Source organism: Pseudonaja textilis, chromosome 1 (genome assembly GCF_049901715.1).
Source record: "Pseudonaja textilis isolate UNSWEBS1 chromosome 1, rPseTex1.2, whole genome shotgun sequence".
Taxonomy (NCBI): Eukaryota; Metazoa; Chordata; class Lepidosauria; order Squamata; family Elapidae; genus Pseudonaja; species Pseudonaja textilis.
The window spans coordinates 233,338,863-233,354,351 of record NC_141990.1 but is presented as its reverse complement, the minus strand read 5'-3'; the positions used below and the strand labels follow the sequence as shown (position 1 = coordinate 233,354,351).

The following is a 15,489-nucleotide window of genomic DNA, read 5'->3' as shown; positions in this document are numbered from 1 at the left end:
TGATGGTAGGTAAATTATTGGACAGTTTAGTTTGGTATTTATTTCAGTAGGCTGATTTTAGAAAGCTAAACAGGATCAGACCCGGTAAGTACTTGGCTGGGAAGCCAACACCAAATAGGGTGTGGGGAGGAATGGGGTTGGGAAGGAAAGAAGGATGATAGGATAAGGTAACTTTTATTGTCGTTTTTTTACTGTAAGTACACTGGCACACATTAAAAGTGAAATATATATACCACCATACACATACATAACACGCATATACACATGCTATATGCACACACATAAAATCATTGCCCCTTTTGAATTCATAGTAGAAAGGAAGAAAGAGTATTGGATACATATATACAAATGTGTGTGAAAAAAAACTGCAAAGAAATAGGATTATAAAAAACAGCTTCCAATTTTAGTTGTAGATGAGAGAAAGAGAAATGAGAAACAGAGAGTGGGAGAAAGAGAGATGAGGAAGAAAGAGAAAGAAAAGAGAGAGAGAGAGAGAGAGAGGGAGAGAGAGAGATGAGAAAGAGGGAGAAAGAAAGACAGAGACAGAGATAGCTGCTTAAAAGAAAATAGAAAAATGGCTCTTAAAGTGTTTAAGGTTGCAGACCCCTGGGTTAGGCAAACACCATGGTCGTTAAGTGAACCTTGTGGTCATTAAGCAAACACTGATTGTTAAACAAGTCCATTTTCCCCAATGGGCATTTTTAACTGGAAACCAGAATATATTGTTGGAAACTGGCAAAAAACATAGAAAACCTCAGTCACAAGACTGTGTGGGATGTTGTAACTGGTCATAAGTGTGTGTGTGTGTGTGTATGGCTGTCAAAACACCAAAAACAGGTCAAGTAGCTCTGGGGAGGTCAGTCATAAATTAAGCACCTGGCCATTAAATGATGATCACTTATATTTGGTTGGCCACCTAGCTATGCCCACCTTAGTCACATGGCCACCTAGCACACCCACCCCAGTCACATGACCACCTAGCCATGCCCAGTCAGCAAGCCATGCCCACCCAATCACTTGACCACCACAAATTAGGCCATGGCCACAGAATCGGTTGTTAAGAAATTTGAATCCCACCCCTGGGTATGAGACCGTGTGTGATAATAGGGCCAGTGGTTAAACATATAGCTTCCTCCTTTTTCCTCTTGGTGGCTTTGAAAAATCCCTCTTTTAGACTCTTTCACATGAGAAAACAGTGATCTTCAGCAAAGTTTTTGTGACAGGAAGTTACAGGAAGACTAATCGGCTTCCTTCCCAGGACATTCTGCTCAAAATCATTGATTTCCTGCTGCTAATGGCAATGAGGAGCAATAATTTTTAGCGTGGTGGCTGAGAAGAAATAAGTGAGAGTGCATTCCTTGGTTTTGTGATAACTTAATTGATATTTTTAATCACACATTACCCTCAGCACCTAATAAGCAGAATCACTTTTACATATTTAATATATTGAGGAGAAGAATATGCACAGAGTGCAATTAAAATATTTATTTTAATGTCTAAAATAAGTATTAAACATTTATTTTAAAACGTGAGTGGCACTGCATTGCTTCAGCAGCAGCAGAATAAGTCATCTCAACTTAGTCTCAGACAAAATGGACATTCTTTTTTTATTGTATTTAGTGATTCAGAAGTCCTAATAGTTGACTTCCGGTTTGGGTCTCCTCAGCGATAGACCGAAATCCACGATCGTGCGCAGTTTCGATCTGCGCTCACCTCTGGAGCACCCTGATCCTTTGGATTCGGGGCTGAAGCCACCCCATAGATGTGGTTAAGAGGTGGGAGATTGCTAGCTGAATGGAGGGGAGCTGCATCTCTCCTCCTTGGCTGGTCTAAACTCCCTTCCCTGAAGGCGTTTGCAGCGGTGGTCCTAAATAGCCACCTCAAAGAAGAACCCGACTAGATAAGATTTTGCAGGAGGAAGACAAAGAGGAAAGCAGGACAGACTGGGCTAAACAACAGAGAACATCGAAGCAAGGTACCCTGAATCTAAAAGTACCTAGAGGGATACTTCTGAAAGAAGATCTTTAAGCAGCGAAGGAAAGAGAAAAGGAGGTTAAAACGCCTTTTTTGGTCTTTATATTGACAATTACAAATGGTATGGAAAGAAATTTATATTAATCTATTTTGACACTAATAGGCAACCTTAAGCTGAAATCTAAGTGTCAAAAGGAGAATAAGGATTTTTTCTTGGTCATTTTAAAGCCCTAAAAAGGAGAAGAGTGGAGGCAAAAGGGTGGGACTTGGAATAATGGGAAAATGGAGTGCTACCTGTAAAAATAAAGAGGACTAACTGTGAAACTTTGAAAAGACTCCCGAGGATACATTGTGACTGAAATCTTATTAAAAGATACAGTAACCCACGGAAAGGAAAAGGAAAGGAAAGAAACAAGAAGGAACAGTCTGGGATCATTTGGTGATTTAAAAAAAAAGGTTTTGGCATTGGTTTTTTTCTTTCTTTTTCTGTTTTTACTTAAAGTCAATTGGGTGGTTGTTCAAAAGTGTTTAAAATGCCATCACTCCTGGAGGAATTGAAGATGAGTCTTAAAAAACAGAAAGAAGATGTAGAAAGGGGAGGAAGATCCTTTGGCTTTGTATTTGAATTTCTTGAAATGGAGATCCTGAACTATGAAAAGCAAAAGGAAAAGCTTCAAGAGCAAGAAGAAGGGCAGGACAAAGAAGAAGCCATTTTCAATGATCAAATAATGCAAAGTGTGGTAATAAGGGGAAAAAGGGGGAAAGGAGTTAATAGTTTGAGATCAAAGGGAACATCCAAAAACAAAAATAGTCTGAAAAAGAAGTATAACAGCAAGGAGAAGCAGACAAGAAAACTACAGAAGGGAAAATTAGAGAGAGAAGGGTATTAAAAAAGGGATGAGCGAAAGGGGGGAAAGATAGAAAGGGAAAGAACTTATGAGGGACAAAAACAGGAAATAAAGAAAAAGGGGAAACATACTAGGATTAAAGGTATTTGCTCAGCTAGAAATCACAGAGACAATGGTTAACTTAAGTTAAAAGTGAGGATTCTGCAAAGGTACAAAAGATAGTGTTGTGACAGTAGAATACTGTAATGAGTTAGAAATGAAATAAGTAAGTAATCTATGAGATAAAACTGTATTGTTATGTAATGGTATGTTTATTTATAATTAATGCAATAATAAAGAAGAGAGTGAAACATTGCAATTGTTTCTAAAGATTGATAAAATATTGAAAAGAAATGTGAAAGATTTATAAGGAAATTTATACCAGTTATTAGAATGAATCTGAATAATTATTTTGCTTATTAATAGTAAATAATTTATAGGATAAAACTGTATGACTATCCAATGGTATGCTTATTAACAGTTAAGTAATAATGAAGAAGGGAGGGAAACATTTCAATTGTTCTCAAAGATTGATAAGATATTGAAAAGAAACGTGAAAGATTTACAAGGTTCATACCAGTACTAGAATGATTTTGAATAACTATTTTGTTTCCTAATGTGTGTGTGTGTGTGTGTGTGTGTGTGTGTGTGTGTGTGTGTGTATATATATATATATATATATATATATATATATATATATATATATATATATATTTTATATGTTTTTAGAATTTTTCTTTTTACATTTTCAAGGGGAAGTACCAAGCAGAGTCTGAATGATGAAATCTACATGATATAAAATAGATATTAGAAATTTGAATGTTATAATTTTAGAATGCACAAATTCAATGTTTAATGAGATTTCATGTGATAATAACAATAAGATTTAAAGGTGTTGCACTTCAATTGGCAATCATAGGGGGAATTTTGCTTCTTAAGAATGTTGGAAGAGAACATATGAAATTGTAAACAAGACAGACGAAAGTATAAGTACAATGAATAAAAAGATATAGAAATTTAGGTAAAAGAAATACAATTGAATAAGAAGAAAATGAGATAACCATAAAAGAAAATTAAGAGAAGTAAAGGGAGAAATAGTGAGAAGTTGGTAAAAGAGTAATAAGATATGAAGTTGAATACATGAGATGCATATGCATGTGAAATTGTGTCTGTATGGAAATGTGATAACCCGGAACGATGCTGTACTCAAATAAGATGTTTTAGTTATTTTGTTAAAACTCAATAAAACTTTATTTAAAAAAAAAAGAAGTCCTAATAGTTAAAACCTTCCATATGATTCCATGGCAATAGGCCAAATGGTTTGTTTTCCCACGATATCCTTCTATATTGCTGTAATGTGAAAATGTGGGGTAGCAAATTAAACTCACAACTTAAACTCTCTTCTCCATACAACAACCTTTTTTCAGTAGCAAAACTGGTAGCTGTTTCTCCACATCATATCTGTAATATGCTGAAAAGGCCATTTTACAAGTTTAAGCATATTTTGAATATTTTTATTCCTAACTTCAGGGGCTCACGTTTTATGAAGTTTTTCCCCCTATGTCTCTGCCTAAACCTCTATCAGGAATTTCTTAAGGAATTCTCATCATTCTCATCAAACTGTTTTTGCAACTGAAGTAGATTAAATGAATCTGTTTAATTTAAAAATGAAAATATCTCATTTTTCTGAATGTTTTTATCACAGACGTCATGGGTTTGCACATTATGGGCACATACTAAAATGTATTTAAAAAATTATTATAATATGGTCAACAATTTTGTTTCATTTCATTTACTAAGGAAAAAGATATGTTGTTAGAATTTGTACCTGGAGTAGTGCTTGCTGGTGAAGTGGTGTTAGTAAATACAAAGACAGTAGTGGTGGGAATACTGGTAGGGGTTGTGGAACATGGAAAGATATTCCTCTCAATTGTGCCATTTTGACTGCAAATTGCTGTGATGCACCCTCCAATGCCATCAGTTGTATTGTAGATGATCTCGCCAGGTTTGCTTATCTTTCCTTCATAGATACAGTAACATTCTGTCATTAAAAAAAAATCAATTGGTTATTAAGGTTGTTTCAATTCTCACAATGGCTGATCCAAATAATCACAGCCCACATCGAATCGACACAGTCTGCTTACCATTTTCATCATATCTGCAGTCCTCTTCACTGTCCATTGAGCAATAACTGTAAGGAAACAAATGAGCACAGGTTAGAAGGCTCACCATTTTAAAAAGCACAACAGGTTAAAAAAAAATGTACTTATGTACAATTGGAATAGAATCATGCAGAAACCAACAGATTATTACAAGAAGATCCAATTCATTGTATGAAAACGTCCTGATAAAATTGCTGGAAAAATAAAAAAGCTTCTTGGCAAATTCAGAATTTATAAACAGATTGTCCATTTTCTTTGGAAACACCATTCCTCCCCACACCCTAAAATTAAGGGAATAGTAAAATTATTTATTTAGAAATATTTTTTCACTTAAATAATTTTTCTCTTTAATAAAATTAAGATTTATTAATTATTGTTAACAAAAAGTCTCTCCTCGCAAGAATTGGGAGTAGAGAATGGGTTCAAAAGATCCTGTGGTTTAACTGGAGCAAAACAGCTGAGCATCAAAATATGTCATTGTTCATTGAAATGATTTGAGCAAACTCTTAGTCTAACCTGAGGTGAGATGAATATAGAATAGAGTGTATTAACAGTATGACATTATTTTAAAGAAATTGATCCTCGGTAGAGTATTTCAGAATGTTGCCTGCTAATTCTTGCTCCTGTTTTATGAAACATAATGCTATTTCATGTAAGTCCTCTGCCAGATCTTTAACTTATCTGGAAGCTTCAATTGGTACAGAATACAGTGGCATGAGCAGTTATGAGTACTGTCAAAAGAACACACAATGCATCTCTGTTCTGTGAGCTGTGCTGGTTGCCAGTTTGCTCCCAGGTTCAATTCAAGATGCTGGTTTTAACCTTTAAAGCCCTTCATGGCACAGGACGAGGCCAGAGGTGGTATTTAGCAAGTTCTGACCAGTTCTGGAGACCCAGTAGCGGACATTTGGAGAACCGGCAAATACCACCCCTGACTGGAGATTTTACAGTATCCTTCCCCTGCCATGCTCACCAAGCCACGCCCACAGAACCAGTAGTAAAAAAATTTGAATCCCACCACTGGACGAAGCTATCTGAAAGACTGCTTCTCTCCACTTGCATTAGCCCCACCCATGAGATCTTGCAGACAAGGGATGCTGCAGATATTAACAGCTAGAGATCTACACTTGGGTGGGTCCCAGGAGATTGCCTTCTCTACTGTGGCTCTTAATTAATGAGTATTGTTCCCTTCCCCAATTAGACTGGCCCCACCCCTTTTGATATTCTGAGAGGGCCTCAGGATTTGAACATGTGACTAGGCTGGAGTTGTCACAAAACAGATTTATCTAGGTGACTCTACTGTGAAGGAAGCCATTTTTTTTTATATCCTCCCTTTACTTCTGGTTGTATTTTGGAAATTTAGAATATTTATTGCCATGTTTTTTTAATATTTGCACTTGCTATTTTTACACTTCTTGCTTTAATCCATTGTTGTCACCTTTGATGAGATGGGTGGCACTTTAAGCACAAGACTTACCATGATTGACAGCTCTTTTCTGAAGGCAATTTTTCTCCTGGTTTATAATAGTTTCCTTTATCATCAAAGCAGCCACACTTATCAAGGGAGACACAGTCCATCTCATCTTCATTAAAGTAGGGTTTATCATCTGGACATTTTGGATAGCATCCTACAATAAGAAAGAGAACTTAATGTAAGATTTTCACCAGACAAAATGAGCAAAGTAGGCAATAAAATAGAGATGTGCGAGGGATTTTAACAAAATCTAATCTTCAAAGATAGAAGGAAAAAGATAGAAAAAAAAGCAAACAGTTCCAAACATTTTTTTAAAATTAAGCTTAAAAAAATAAATGTTATGCTGGCAGATCAGAAAAAAGTGGGCTTTTTGGAGAAATAACTGCTTATTTTTCAATTCAAACCAACTATTTTTCTTTCATTGGTAGCATGTGCAAAACTGCATGCATCCGTAGCATTAAACTTGAATAATCCAGAATTGAACAAATCAATTTTCATAAATTTAACACTCTTTGTGTAAAACAGTTATTAGAAAAATATATCCTCACTTCTTAAGCAAGTCTTGAATAGCTCCTACTATAGTAATTAGAAGAATTGATGTGATTTTCAGTTTTTAATGGTTGTTGCAGCTCAAAGATAAGATATATAAATACTGTACCTTCCAAGTCATATAATTCAAGTGAACAATTGTGTGGATTCCTACAGGTCTTCATGCAAGAAGAACCACAAGGTTGATAATGCCATTCACACTCTCCCTTTTTATTGTAGTAATCACAGAATAAAGCTGGAAGGAAACAAACAATTTAAGTGAAATGTGTTTATTTTACAAGAGATTTTTCTTTAATATTCTTGATATGACAAATGTTATTACTTTTTCTTACTTGATAATATGATAAAATAAAGGCTGTTATCTTGGAATAAGTACCTTGAACCTAATACTATGAGAAGACATCTCTTATTGTTTTATATGGGATTGTTTTGGAGGAACTCCAACTAAAATCAGTGGCAGTTACTTCTGGGAGATAGGTATTCAGCAATATAGTGCTGAATGGCGCCCACAGTATCTGATACACACACACACATCTAGGAATGGCAGTTGTTTGTTTCCGTTTCCATGGTGAATTTGATTTTGGGGCCAAACAACAAATGTGTCATTGATTTATCTTAGCCATAGTTTGGGTTTGTGGGTGGCATTGGCTAGGGCTCTGGATTCGAATTCTTCCATGAACAGGTTTGCAACCTACACAAAGCAACTTGCACGAAGAGGAACTAAAAGTCCTGCAAGTCCTAAGGAATGACAGCAGCATAATCATATTTCCAGCAGATAAAGGTAAGTCGTAATGGATAGAAAAGACTACGAAACAAAATTGACAGACCTACTTCAAGACTCCACATACAAACCCATAAACACGGACCCAACCACATATCTGGAAAAAATAACCAAGAAGAAAATTATAACCAGCCACATGAGCAAAGAGATCCAACAGACGATCATCCCAAGAGAAAAATCTTCCAGATGCCCCAAACTATACGGCCTCCCAAAAATACACAAAGAAGGCATACCTCTCAGACCCATAGTCAGCTCCAGAAGAGCACCACTACAAAACCTAGCCAAAGCAGCTATAGCCCCATGCTGAAGCAGCAGCTTCACATGTACAAAACTCATACCACCTCTTGGAAATGATCAAAGATCTACAGGTGGAACAAAAAGATCTGCTTGTAAGTTTCGATGTGGTTTCACTATTCACTCAAGTCCTGATAAAAGAAACTCTCAAAATCATCAAAAATAAATACCAACCACCCAAACACCTCATGGAACTAACAGAACACTGCTTAACCAAGACATATTTCATAAACAAAGGACAAAGATACAAGCAAATTGAAGGAGCCCCTATGGGATCACCACTGTCACCCGTCATTGCAAACCTGTTCGTGGAAGAATTCGAATCCAGAGCCCTAGCCAATGCCACCCACAAACCCAAACTGTGGCTAAGATACATTGATGACACATTTGTGATTTGGCCCCATGGAAAAGAAAACCTGAACAATTTCCTAACACACCTAAAAAGCACACACCCCAAAATCAAATTCACCATGGAAATGGAAACAAACAAACTACCATTCCTAGATGTACTAATCTACAAAAAAACAGATGGCACACTAGGACGCACCATATACCAGAAGAAAACACACATTAACCGCTACCTCAACACCCAATCCCACCACCACCCAGCACAGATAAACTCCGTGGCCAAAACACTAATTGCCAGAACCAAACACCTGGCAGACAAGACACACATAAAGACTGAACTATGCACCCTGACTAAAGTACTGACAGCCAATGGCCTCCACAAAAACAAAATCACTGGCTTGATCCACAAAAACACACTGAGACATAATGGAGACCTAGAAGATGAACAGACCTATGGAACAGCTGTCCTGCCCTACATAAGAGGTACTATAGACAAAATCAGTAAGAGGCATCACTGCCTTCAAAAAAGACAGAAAAATAGCAGCCATCCTTAGAAACCCCAAAGATAAAATTGACCTGGAAAACCAAGGCATATATGAAGTCCCCTGTGCATCATGCCCTGCCACATACATTGGACAGACCAATAGAAGAATAAGTACCTGCCTGGATGAACACAAAAATGCAGTAAAAAAGCTGGAACACACTTCCTCACTTGTTCAACACATGAAAGCCACAGGTCATAGCATCGACTTCAATGGCACCAAAACCCTAGCCACTATAGAAAACCCCAGCTACAGAATTATCAGAGAAGCCATAGAGATTGAAAAAAGACTTGAAAGCATGAATAGAAGAGATGACTCTATCAGACTGTCAATTATTTGGAAGCCTGCACTCTCAAACAAAATAATCTCCACACCACAAGCCAGGCAAACACCCGGGCATAAACAGACTACCCCGATACCTCCAGCTCAAACACAACCCAACCTGGCACCCAGATGAAACCTAACTTCCTAATAAAAGATAGCTGTCCGTTTACTTGGACCCAAGCTGCACTAAAAGCCTCCAATACAGGAAACACAATGTTGCCAGCCAATCAAGACAAAAAAAGCCACAAAACAGACAGAAGATATTAGAAACACCAATCAAGCAGAACACAGCAAACTCCAAGACCAATAAACACAGACCAAGACTCCCAACCAATCAGGATGAAGAAAAAACCATTCTGGCACAGTAGTAGGCTAGCCCCAAATTTAAAACTGAAACAACTGTAAAAGTCTGACTCACAGACGAACACAATACAGAAGCCTGATGATGGCAGATGAGATTCTGCTGAAACATTGCTACAACTTTAAAAGCACAACTACAATGACGTGGGAAAATACTCGAACAAAGCTGAATACTATATATATACTATACTACTATATATATATATTCTGAGGTTCTCGCGGGTATTTGTATGTGGATCTTTGGTTGTTCGGGTTTTCTCCCGCGTAAGTTTCGAAGTATCTAGGCAACGTTTCGATGAAGTCTCATTCATCATCTTCAGGCTTCGAAACTTACGCGGGAGAAAACCCGAACAACCAAAGATCCATATATATATATATATATATATATATATATATATATATATATATATATATATATATATACACTATGTGTGTGTGTGTGTGTGTGTGTTTTCTGAGGTTTTCGTGGGTATTTGTATGTGAATCATTGGAAGTATCCAGGTGAAAGCCCGAATAACCAAAGATTCATCCATCCATCTCTCTCTCTCTCTCTCCCTCCCTCCCTCCCTCCTCCCTCCCTCCCTCCCTCCCTCCCCCCTCTCTCTCCCCTATGGCATTAGGAAGAGAATGGTATTTTTTTCTTAGATAATGCTCAGAGAGAAGGGGGAAAGAAACAAAGGAAACCCAGCCATTCTATACACGCACACACCCAAGGGCAATTTGTAAGCTAAAAATTGCTTAAATCTTTTGGGAATCCTTAGGTCTCATGAGATGTCAGAGTTCTCATTGAACTCATTGTCCTATGGATAGCAAACAGGATCTTAGACTGAAAGTTCTTTGAATCTAATAGTGGGGGCAGGGGAAATTCTACTCCATTATACACTGGAACAATTACAACTTGTTCAAGAATTATTATTCTGTTTCCACATGTTCTTCTGCATTTTCTCTTCTCATATCATCTTTTTCCTATGACATAGGTATATCTTCCCTCTCAATCTAGCAAGGGTTTCTTAGTTCTGATACATCTGATCATAGCCATTGTAGACATGTAGTAACGCCATGGTTCAATAAATCTCAACCTTAAGTTAAAGTAATTTGCAATATTTAGGGGCTCAGGTTCGCCTTCCACCAAATAAGCATGTGCATGTAAAACCTGAGTATGAATGCATTGCCAGTGATCTTCATAGAGATATCTCATTTCTATTTTCTCAGTTGGGCTCAGCTGAAGACACAGTGTAACCATCAGCCCAGAGAGGTAATACATTCAGCTCTTATAGTATTTGCTTGCATTCAGAAGACTCAACCTAAGTCCAATGGTGATGGTTTTCTAGTATTACAAATCCTGTTTGGTGTGGTCCTGAGAAATGAAGAAATTGTAACTATTGTCTACTCCTTATTCCCACCTTCAGCATTCCTGGGAAGTGTACTCACGACATATGGATGGAGTTCTCCAAGAGATACATGCACCAGCCTCTTGACATGCCTGTGCATATGCAGCTACAGCTGTACAAAAGCATTCACAGTCTCCTCCAGTGTCACAAGCACAGGCATCAGATACACATGCTTCATAATATTTAGTTGGTTCAACCTAGTAGGAAAACAATGAAGCTAATTTGATGTGTGCCTTAGTTTGGGTAGGTGAGCTTGGTGAAGCATGGGTGGGGGGGTTGGATATGTTCTCCCAGTTGCCATTCTTATATTTTCAACCAAATCCTTCTGGAGAAATGACAGTATTGATCACTATTCTTTCTTTCCTTTATATAATACCATTTGTTGTAATAACAACTGCATGCACAAACCAATTTGTTGTAGTTATGAAAGCAATAGTTTTGGGATGCAACTGGTAGAAGTGAAACAGTTATGAATCATCTGTCATTTGCAACAGATCAGGATGCAATTTGCAATAAAACAAAAAGGTATTCTCTAAATCTATTAAGGAACAGTTCAAATCCAACAATTATTGGACAAGTTACCATCAAGGATACTAAGCCTAACCATAGTGGGATTTGTGGTGACCAAGACAATGTACACATTGTAAAAATAGAGATAATATTCTTAGTAATATTCAGGGGATTTAGCCTATGTCCAGAGCAAGATTATGTATTGATTAGATCTACAATTAATGCTTCATATTACGGAGCATCCAGAAATGTGTTTCAGTTATTAATATTTCCAAATACTTTGGGCAGAGGTAACAGGTAACAGATAATCAGAGTTGGAAGGGACCTTGTAAGTCTATCTAGTCCAACCCTCTGCCCAAGCAGGAGATCTTACAACATTTCTGACAGATGGGAGTCCAATCTCTTCTTGAAAGTCTCAAGTGATGGCACTCCCACAACTTCCGAGGGCAAGCTGTTCCATTGGTTGATTGTTCTCACTTCAGAAAGTTTCTCCTTGTTTCCAGGTTAAATCTTTCCTTGTTCAGTTTCCATCCTTCATTCCTTGTCTGGCCTTTGGGTGCTTTAGAAAATAGCTTGACCCCTTCCTCCCTGTGGCAGCCCCTCAAATATTGGAAGACTGCTATCATGTCTTCCCTGGTCCTTCTCTTCACTAGACTAGCCATGCCCAGTTCCTGCCTAATTAAAAAGGAATGTAAACATGCTTGTGGATAGCTTAAACACTGCTAAAACGTTCTGAAAGCAAGATATCCATATGATACCACCAAGATCTGTTAGCAAACATATTTAATGCCCCCTCCAGCTATCATGTCAGGTTTGCCAAAAAATAAACAGAGCCTGGGAGAACAGAATTGGTAGTAAAAGGACTCCCAGTTACAAAGGAATCCTCTGAGAATTACAAAATACTGAAACAAGGTTTTATTCATTTTTGTAATCTTTGGAGTGCTAGAATGATAGCATCTCATTACAGTTGCTTGATTTGTGGCTATTACATCTTAATCTAAACAATCACATGCATACAATATTGTTAATATAGAGCTAGCTAGACCTTGAGTTATGAACACAATTGAACCCAAATTTTCTGTTGCTAAGCAAGGTAGTTGTTAAATGAGTTTTGCCTCATTTTACGATCTTTCTTGCCGTGGTTGATAAGTGAATTGTGCAGTCATTACAGTGAATCTGGCTTCCCCCATTGATTTTGCTTGTCAGAAGCAAGCTGGGAAGATCACAAATGATCACATGATCCTGGGACAGTGCAATTTTTTGAAAATACATGCCAGTTCCAAGTGTCTGAATATGTGATGGTGTGACCATGGGGATGCTGCAATGGTTGTAAGTGTGAAAACTGGTCCTAAGTCTTTTTTTTTTTTTTTTGCAGTGATATTGTAAGTTTGGTTACTAAACAAACCATTGTAAGTCAAGGATTATGTGTATTGGATAAAGTTCGCTCAAATGATCTATATAGTCTTCTGAAATGGATCTGTTCATACCTGAGGATGGCAGAGAGCAAATGTCTTGCTGTGAATGATGCTACACTGCCTCTGTGCCCAGGAACTCCTATAGGGATTTGCAGTACAAGGATCTCTGCTACCTGAGGCATCTGGACAAGTAGGAGAAACTTTCCAGCTGTTACCGAACTCCAGGACATCTCCTATTACAGACTGGCTCCTGGTGGTGAAATCATTGATGTCATTGCCATCATAGTTTCCACAAAGGCCACAGACTTCACCCTGCATAAAGAAAAGTACAAATTGAAACGGAGCTTTGGTTCTGTTGTGGTTAGCCAGTGGCAGGTGTGTATGGCCGAGGAGAGCGAGGATTCAGGTGAGGGGCCAGGACCATTAGGGAGTGGACTGCTGCCTTCAGAGATTGTGTGGGCTGGCAGCAGCGATGAGGAGGTTCCTGATGAGCCTGCCGAGTGCGCATGCACGCAGGGCTGCTTGCAGGAAAGAGCAGCTGCAGCAGCACGGGCGACTCGGGAGTAAGGCTGCAAGGTAATGGCCCCTCCTTCAAGATGATAAAAGCCAGCTGAGAATCAGACATTCTTTGCAGGAGGCAAAGATGTTTTGAAACTCGAGCCTCGTGAACATTGCAGGATCTTAGTTGGTATTTGAAGACTCTTGTGTTGTAAAATATTTCTAGGTAACCTTATCTGTTATTCTTGGCAGCCTTGCACAGTTTTGGCGAGGCTCGTGCTTATCAGAGTTATTTAGTTTGAAACAGCCTTTAACCGAGGATTCGTAAGAATCATTAAAAGGTTTCTGTTCCCTTTGGTTTGTGTTTGTTTTATTGGAAAACGGTTTGGGTCAGAACAGGTTCTATCTTTAGAGATTGAACCATTTTAATGTTGAAGAATATGTATTGCTCAGAGACCTTTAAGTATATTTCTCACGCATAGTTTGAACTCATGTACTCAAAGCTGCATATGTTAAAGACAAACCCAAGTCAATGCTGTGGCTTGCTGGCAGCCTGTGCAGACACCAGCAAAATCAGACAGCGGGGAAGAACAGGGACCAGTCTGGGAGTCTGGGGAGGACTCAGAGGAGGGTCCTGTGTCCAATACAGAGATGGGGCCAGGAACATGTGCTGACTTGGAGCTTCCAGAATCTGGCAGCAGTGAGGCAGAGGAACAAGGGGAGCCTGTTCTCAGTGTACGCGTGTGCAGAGCTGCCAGAAGGCAAGAACAGCTAAGACAAAGGGGGTGACTAGGGAGTAAGGCTTGGAGGTGATTACTCTTCCCATAAGGTATAAAGGAAGTGCAAAGGTAGGAAAACCTTTGCAGGAGGCTCTGATCAGTTCACTCTGATCAGTTTGGACTCTGAAAATGCCATGGTGAATTTGTTCTCTGTTTGGTTTTGTAAAGACTAATTGGGACTTTAGTCGTTGGCAGCACTTCAAGTAAGATAAGGTGCGTTCTTATCAGATGTCTCCCGAAGAACTTTGGCAGACGTCCTTGGGATTATTTATAACCTGTTAAGACTCATTCCGGGCTGTGTGAATGACAATAATTCACAGCCATTGAACTAAAATAAAAGGGTTTTGGATTTTATGTGTGTTTGTTGGTGTCTCAGAAAGCCTTGGTCAAAACAGTCGAGGAATGCTTAATGTGGCTTCACAAAACAATAAAGCATCTATGAAACCAATACATTTTTCATTACACTGAAACAGCCTTACGTCTCATAGCAATGAAATAGACATGCCTATCTCTCCCTAACCCCAATTTATTCCAAAATTAGTTTTAAGAACTGGGTTTTTTTTCTTCAAAAAGCATAACATGGCTGTCCCTCTGAGAATGTATTTCCTCAAAAGCTGTTTGAGTTACTCAAACTATTAAATAACCTATTGCTATGTATTTTACTCTATGATAATTATCATATGAAATGTACAGTTCTTTTCAGTGGGATAAGACATTGCTTCAAATAAAAGAAATCCAAACATATGAAATTACGTTTTCTACAACATTGTGTGTGCATATGCTTGTGTACCATACACTGAATAGCCCAGCTTTGAAAAGTTATCCTTGAATGGAGTACGTATCCCTAACAGAATTGAAAAGGTTATGTTTCACAGAATGAGCAAGTGGATCTTCCTCAGGCAAAAGGTTTCGTGATGTTGAACTTGTCCTGAGATTGCACACAGAGCTATGATTAACATTAATAATTAAGTTTAATTGATACAAGCCAACTTCAGCAACCCAGATTTTCAAACACTACTTTAAATAGATGCCTCCAACTCTTGGTCATGATAACTGGGAGATTTTGTGAGTTCTCATCCCAACTTATTTGGAAAGGAGGTTGTGCAAAACTGGTTTAAAATTAATCAGATCATGATGTCAATCATAGTTTGTCTGCTAATGTGATGTCATTGTAAGTATTGGTCCAAAACTAGAGATGCTG

At 38.1% G+C, this 15,489-nt stretch overlaps 1 protein-coding gene and 1 long non-coding RNA gene across 3 annotated transcripts in view; one reads left to right on the top strand and one right to left on the bottom strand.

Annotated features, from left to right (window-relative positions):
* MUC5AC (mucin 5AC, oligomeric mucus/gel-forming) overlaps nucleotides 1-15,489 on the bottom strand; it is a 95,443-nt gene that overhangs the window by 40,169 nt on the left and 39,785 nt on the right. Inside the window, exons 25-30 of the mRNA XM_087920992.1 lie at nucleotides 13,084-13,323; nucleotides 11,127-11,283; nucleotides 7,156-7,281; nucleotides 6,501-6,651; nucleotides 5,006-5,052; nucleotides 4,690-4,902 (exon numbers count right to left, since the gene is read on the bottom strand). Coding sequence (XP_087777118.1) covers nucleotides 4,690-4,902; nucleotides 5,006-5,052; nucleotides 6,501-6,651; nucleotides 7,156-7,281; nucleotides 11,127-11,283; nucleotides 13,084-13,323 — 934 coding nt within the window. The remainder of the gene's footprint in view (nucleotides 1-4,689; nucleotides 4,903-5,005; nucleotides 5,053-6,500; nucleotides 6,652-7,155; nucleotides 7,282-11,126; nucleotides 11,284-13,083; nucleotides 13,324-15,489) is intronic.
* The window catches only part of LOC148128095 (uncharacterized), a 37,192-nt gene that overhangs the window by 17,566 nt on the left and 4,137 nt on the right, over nucleotides 1-15,489 (top strand). The window lies entirely within an intron of this gene.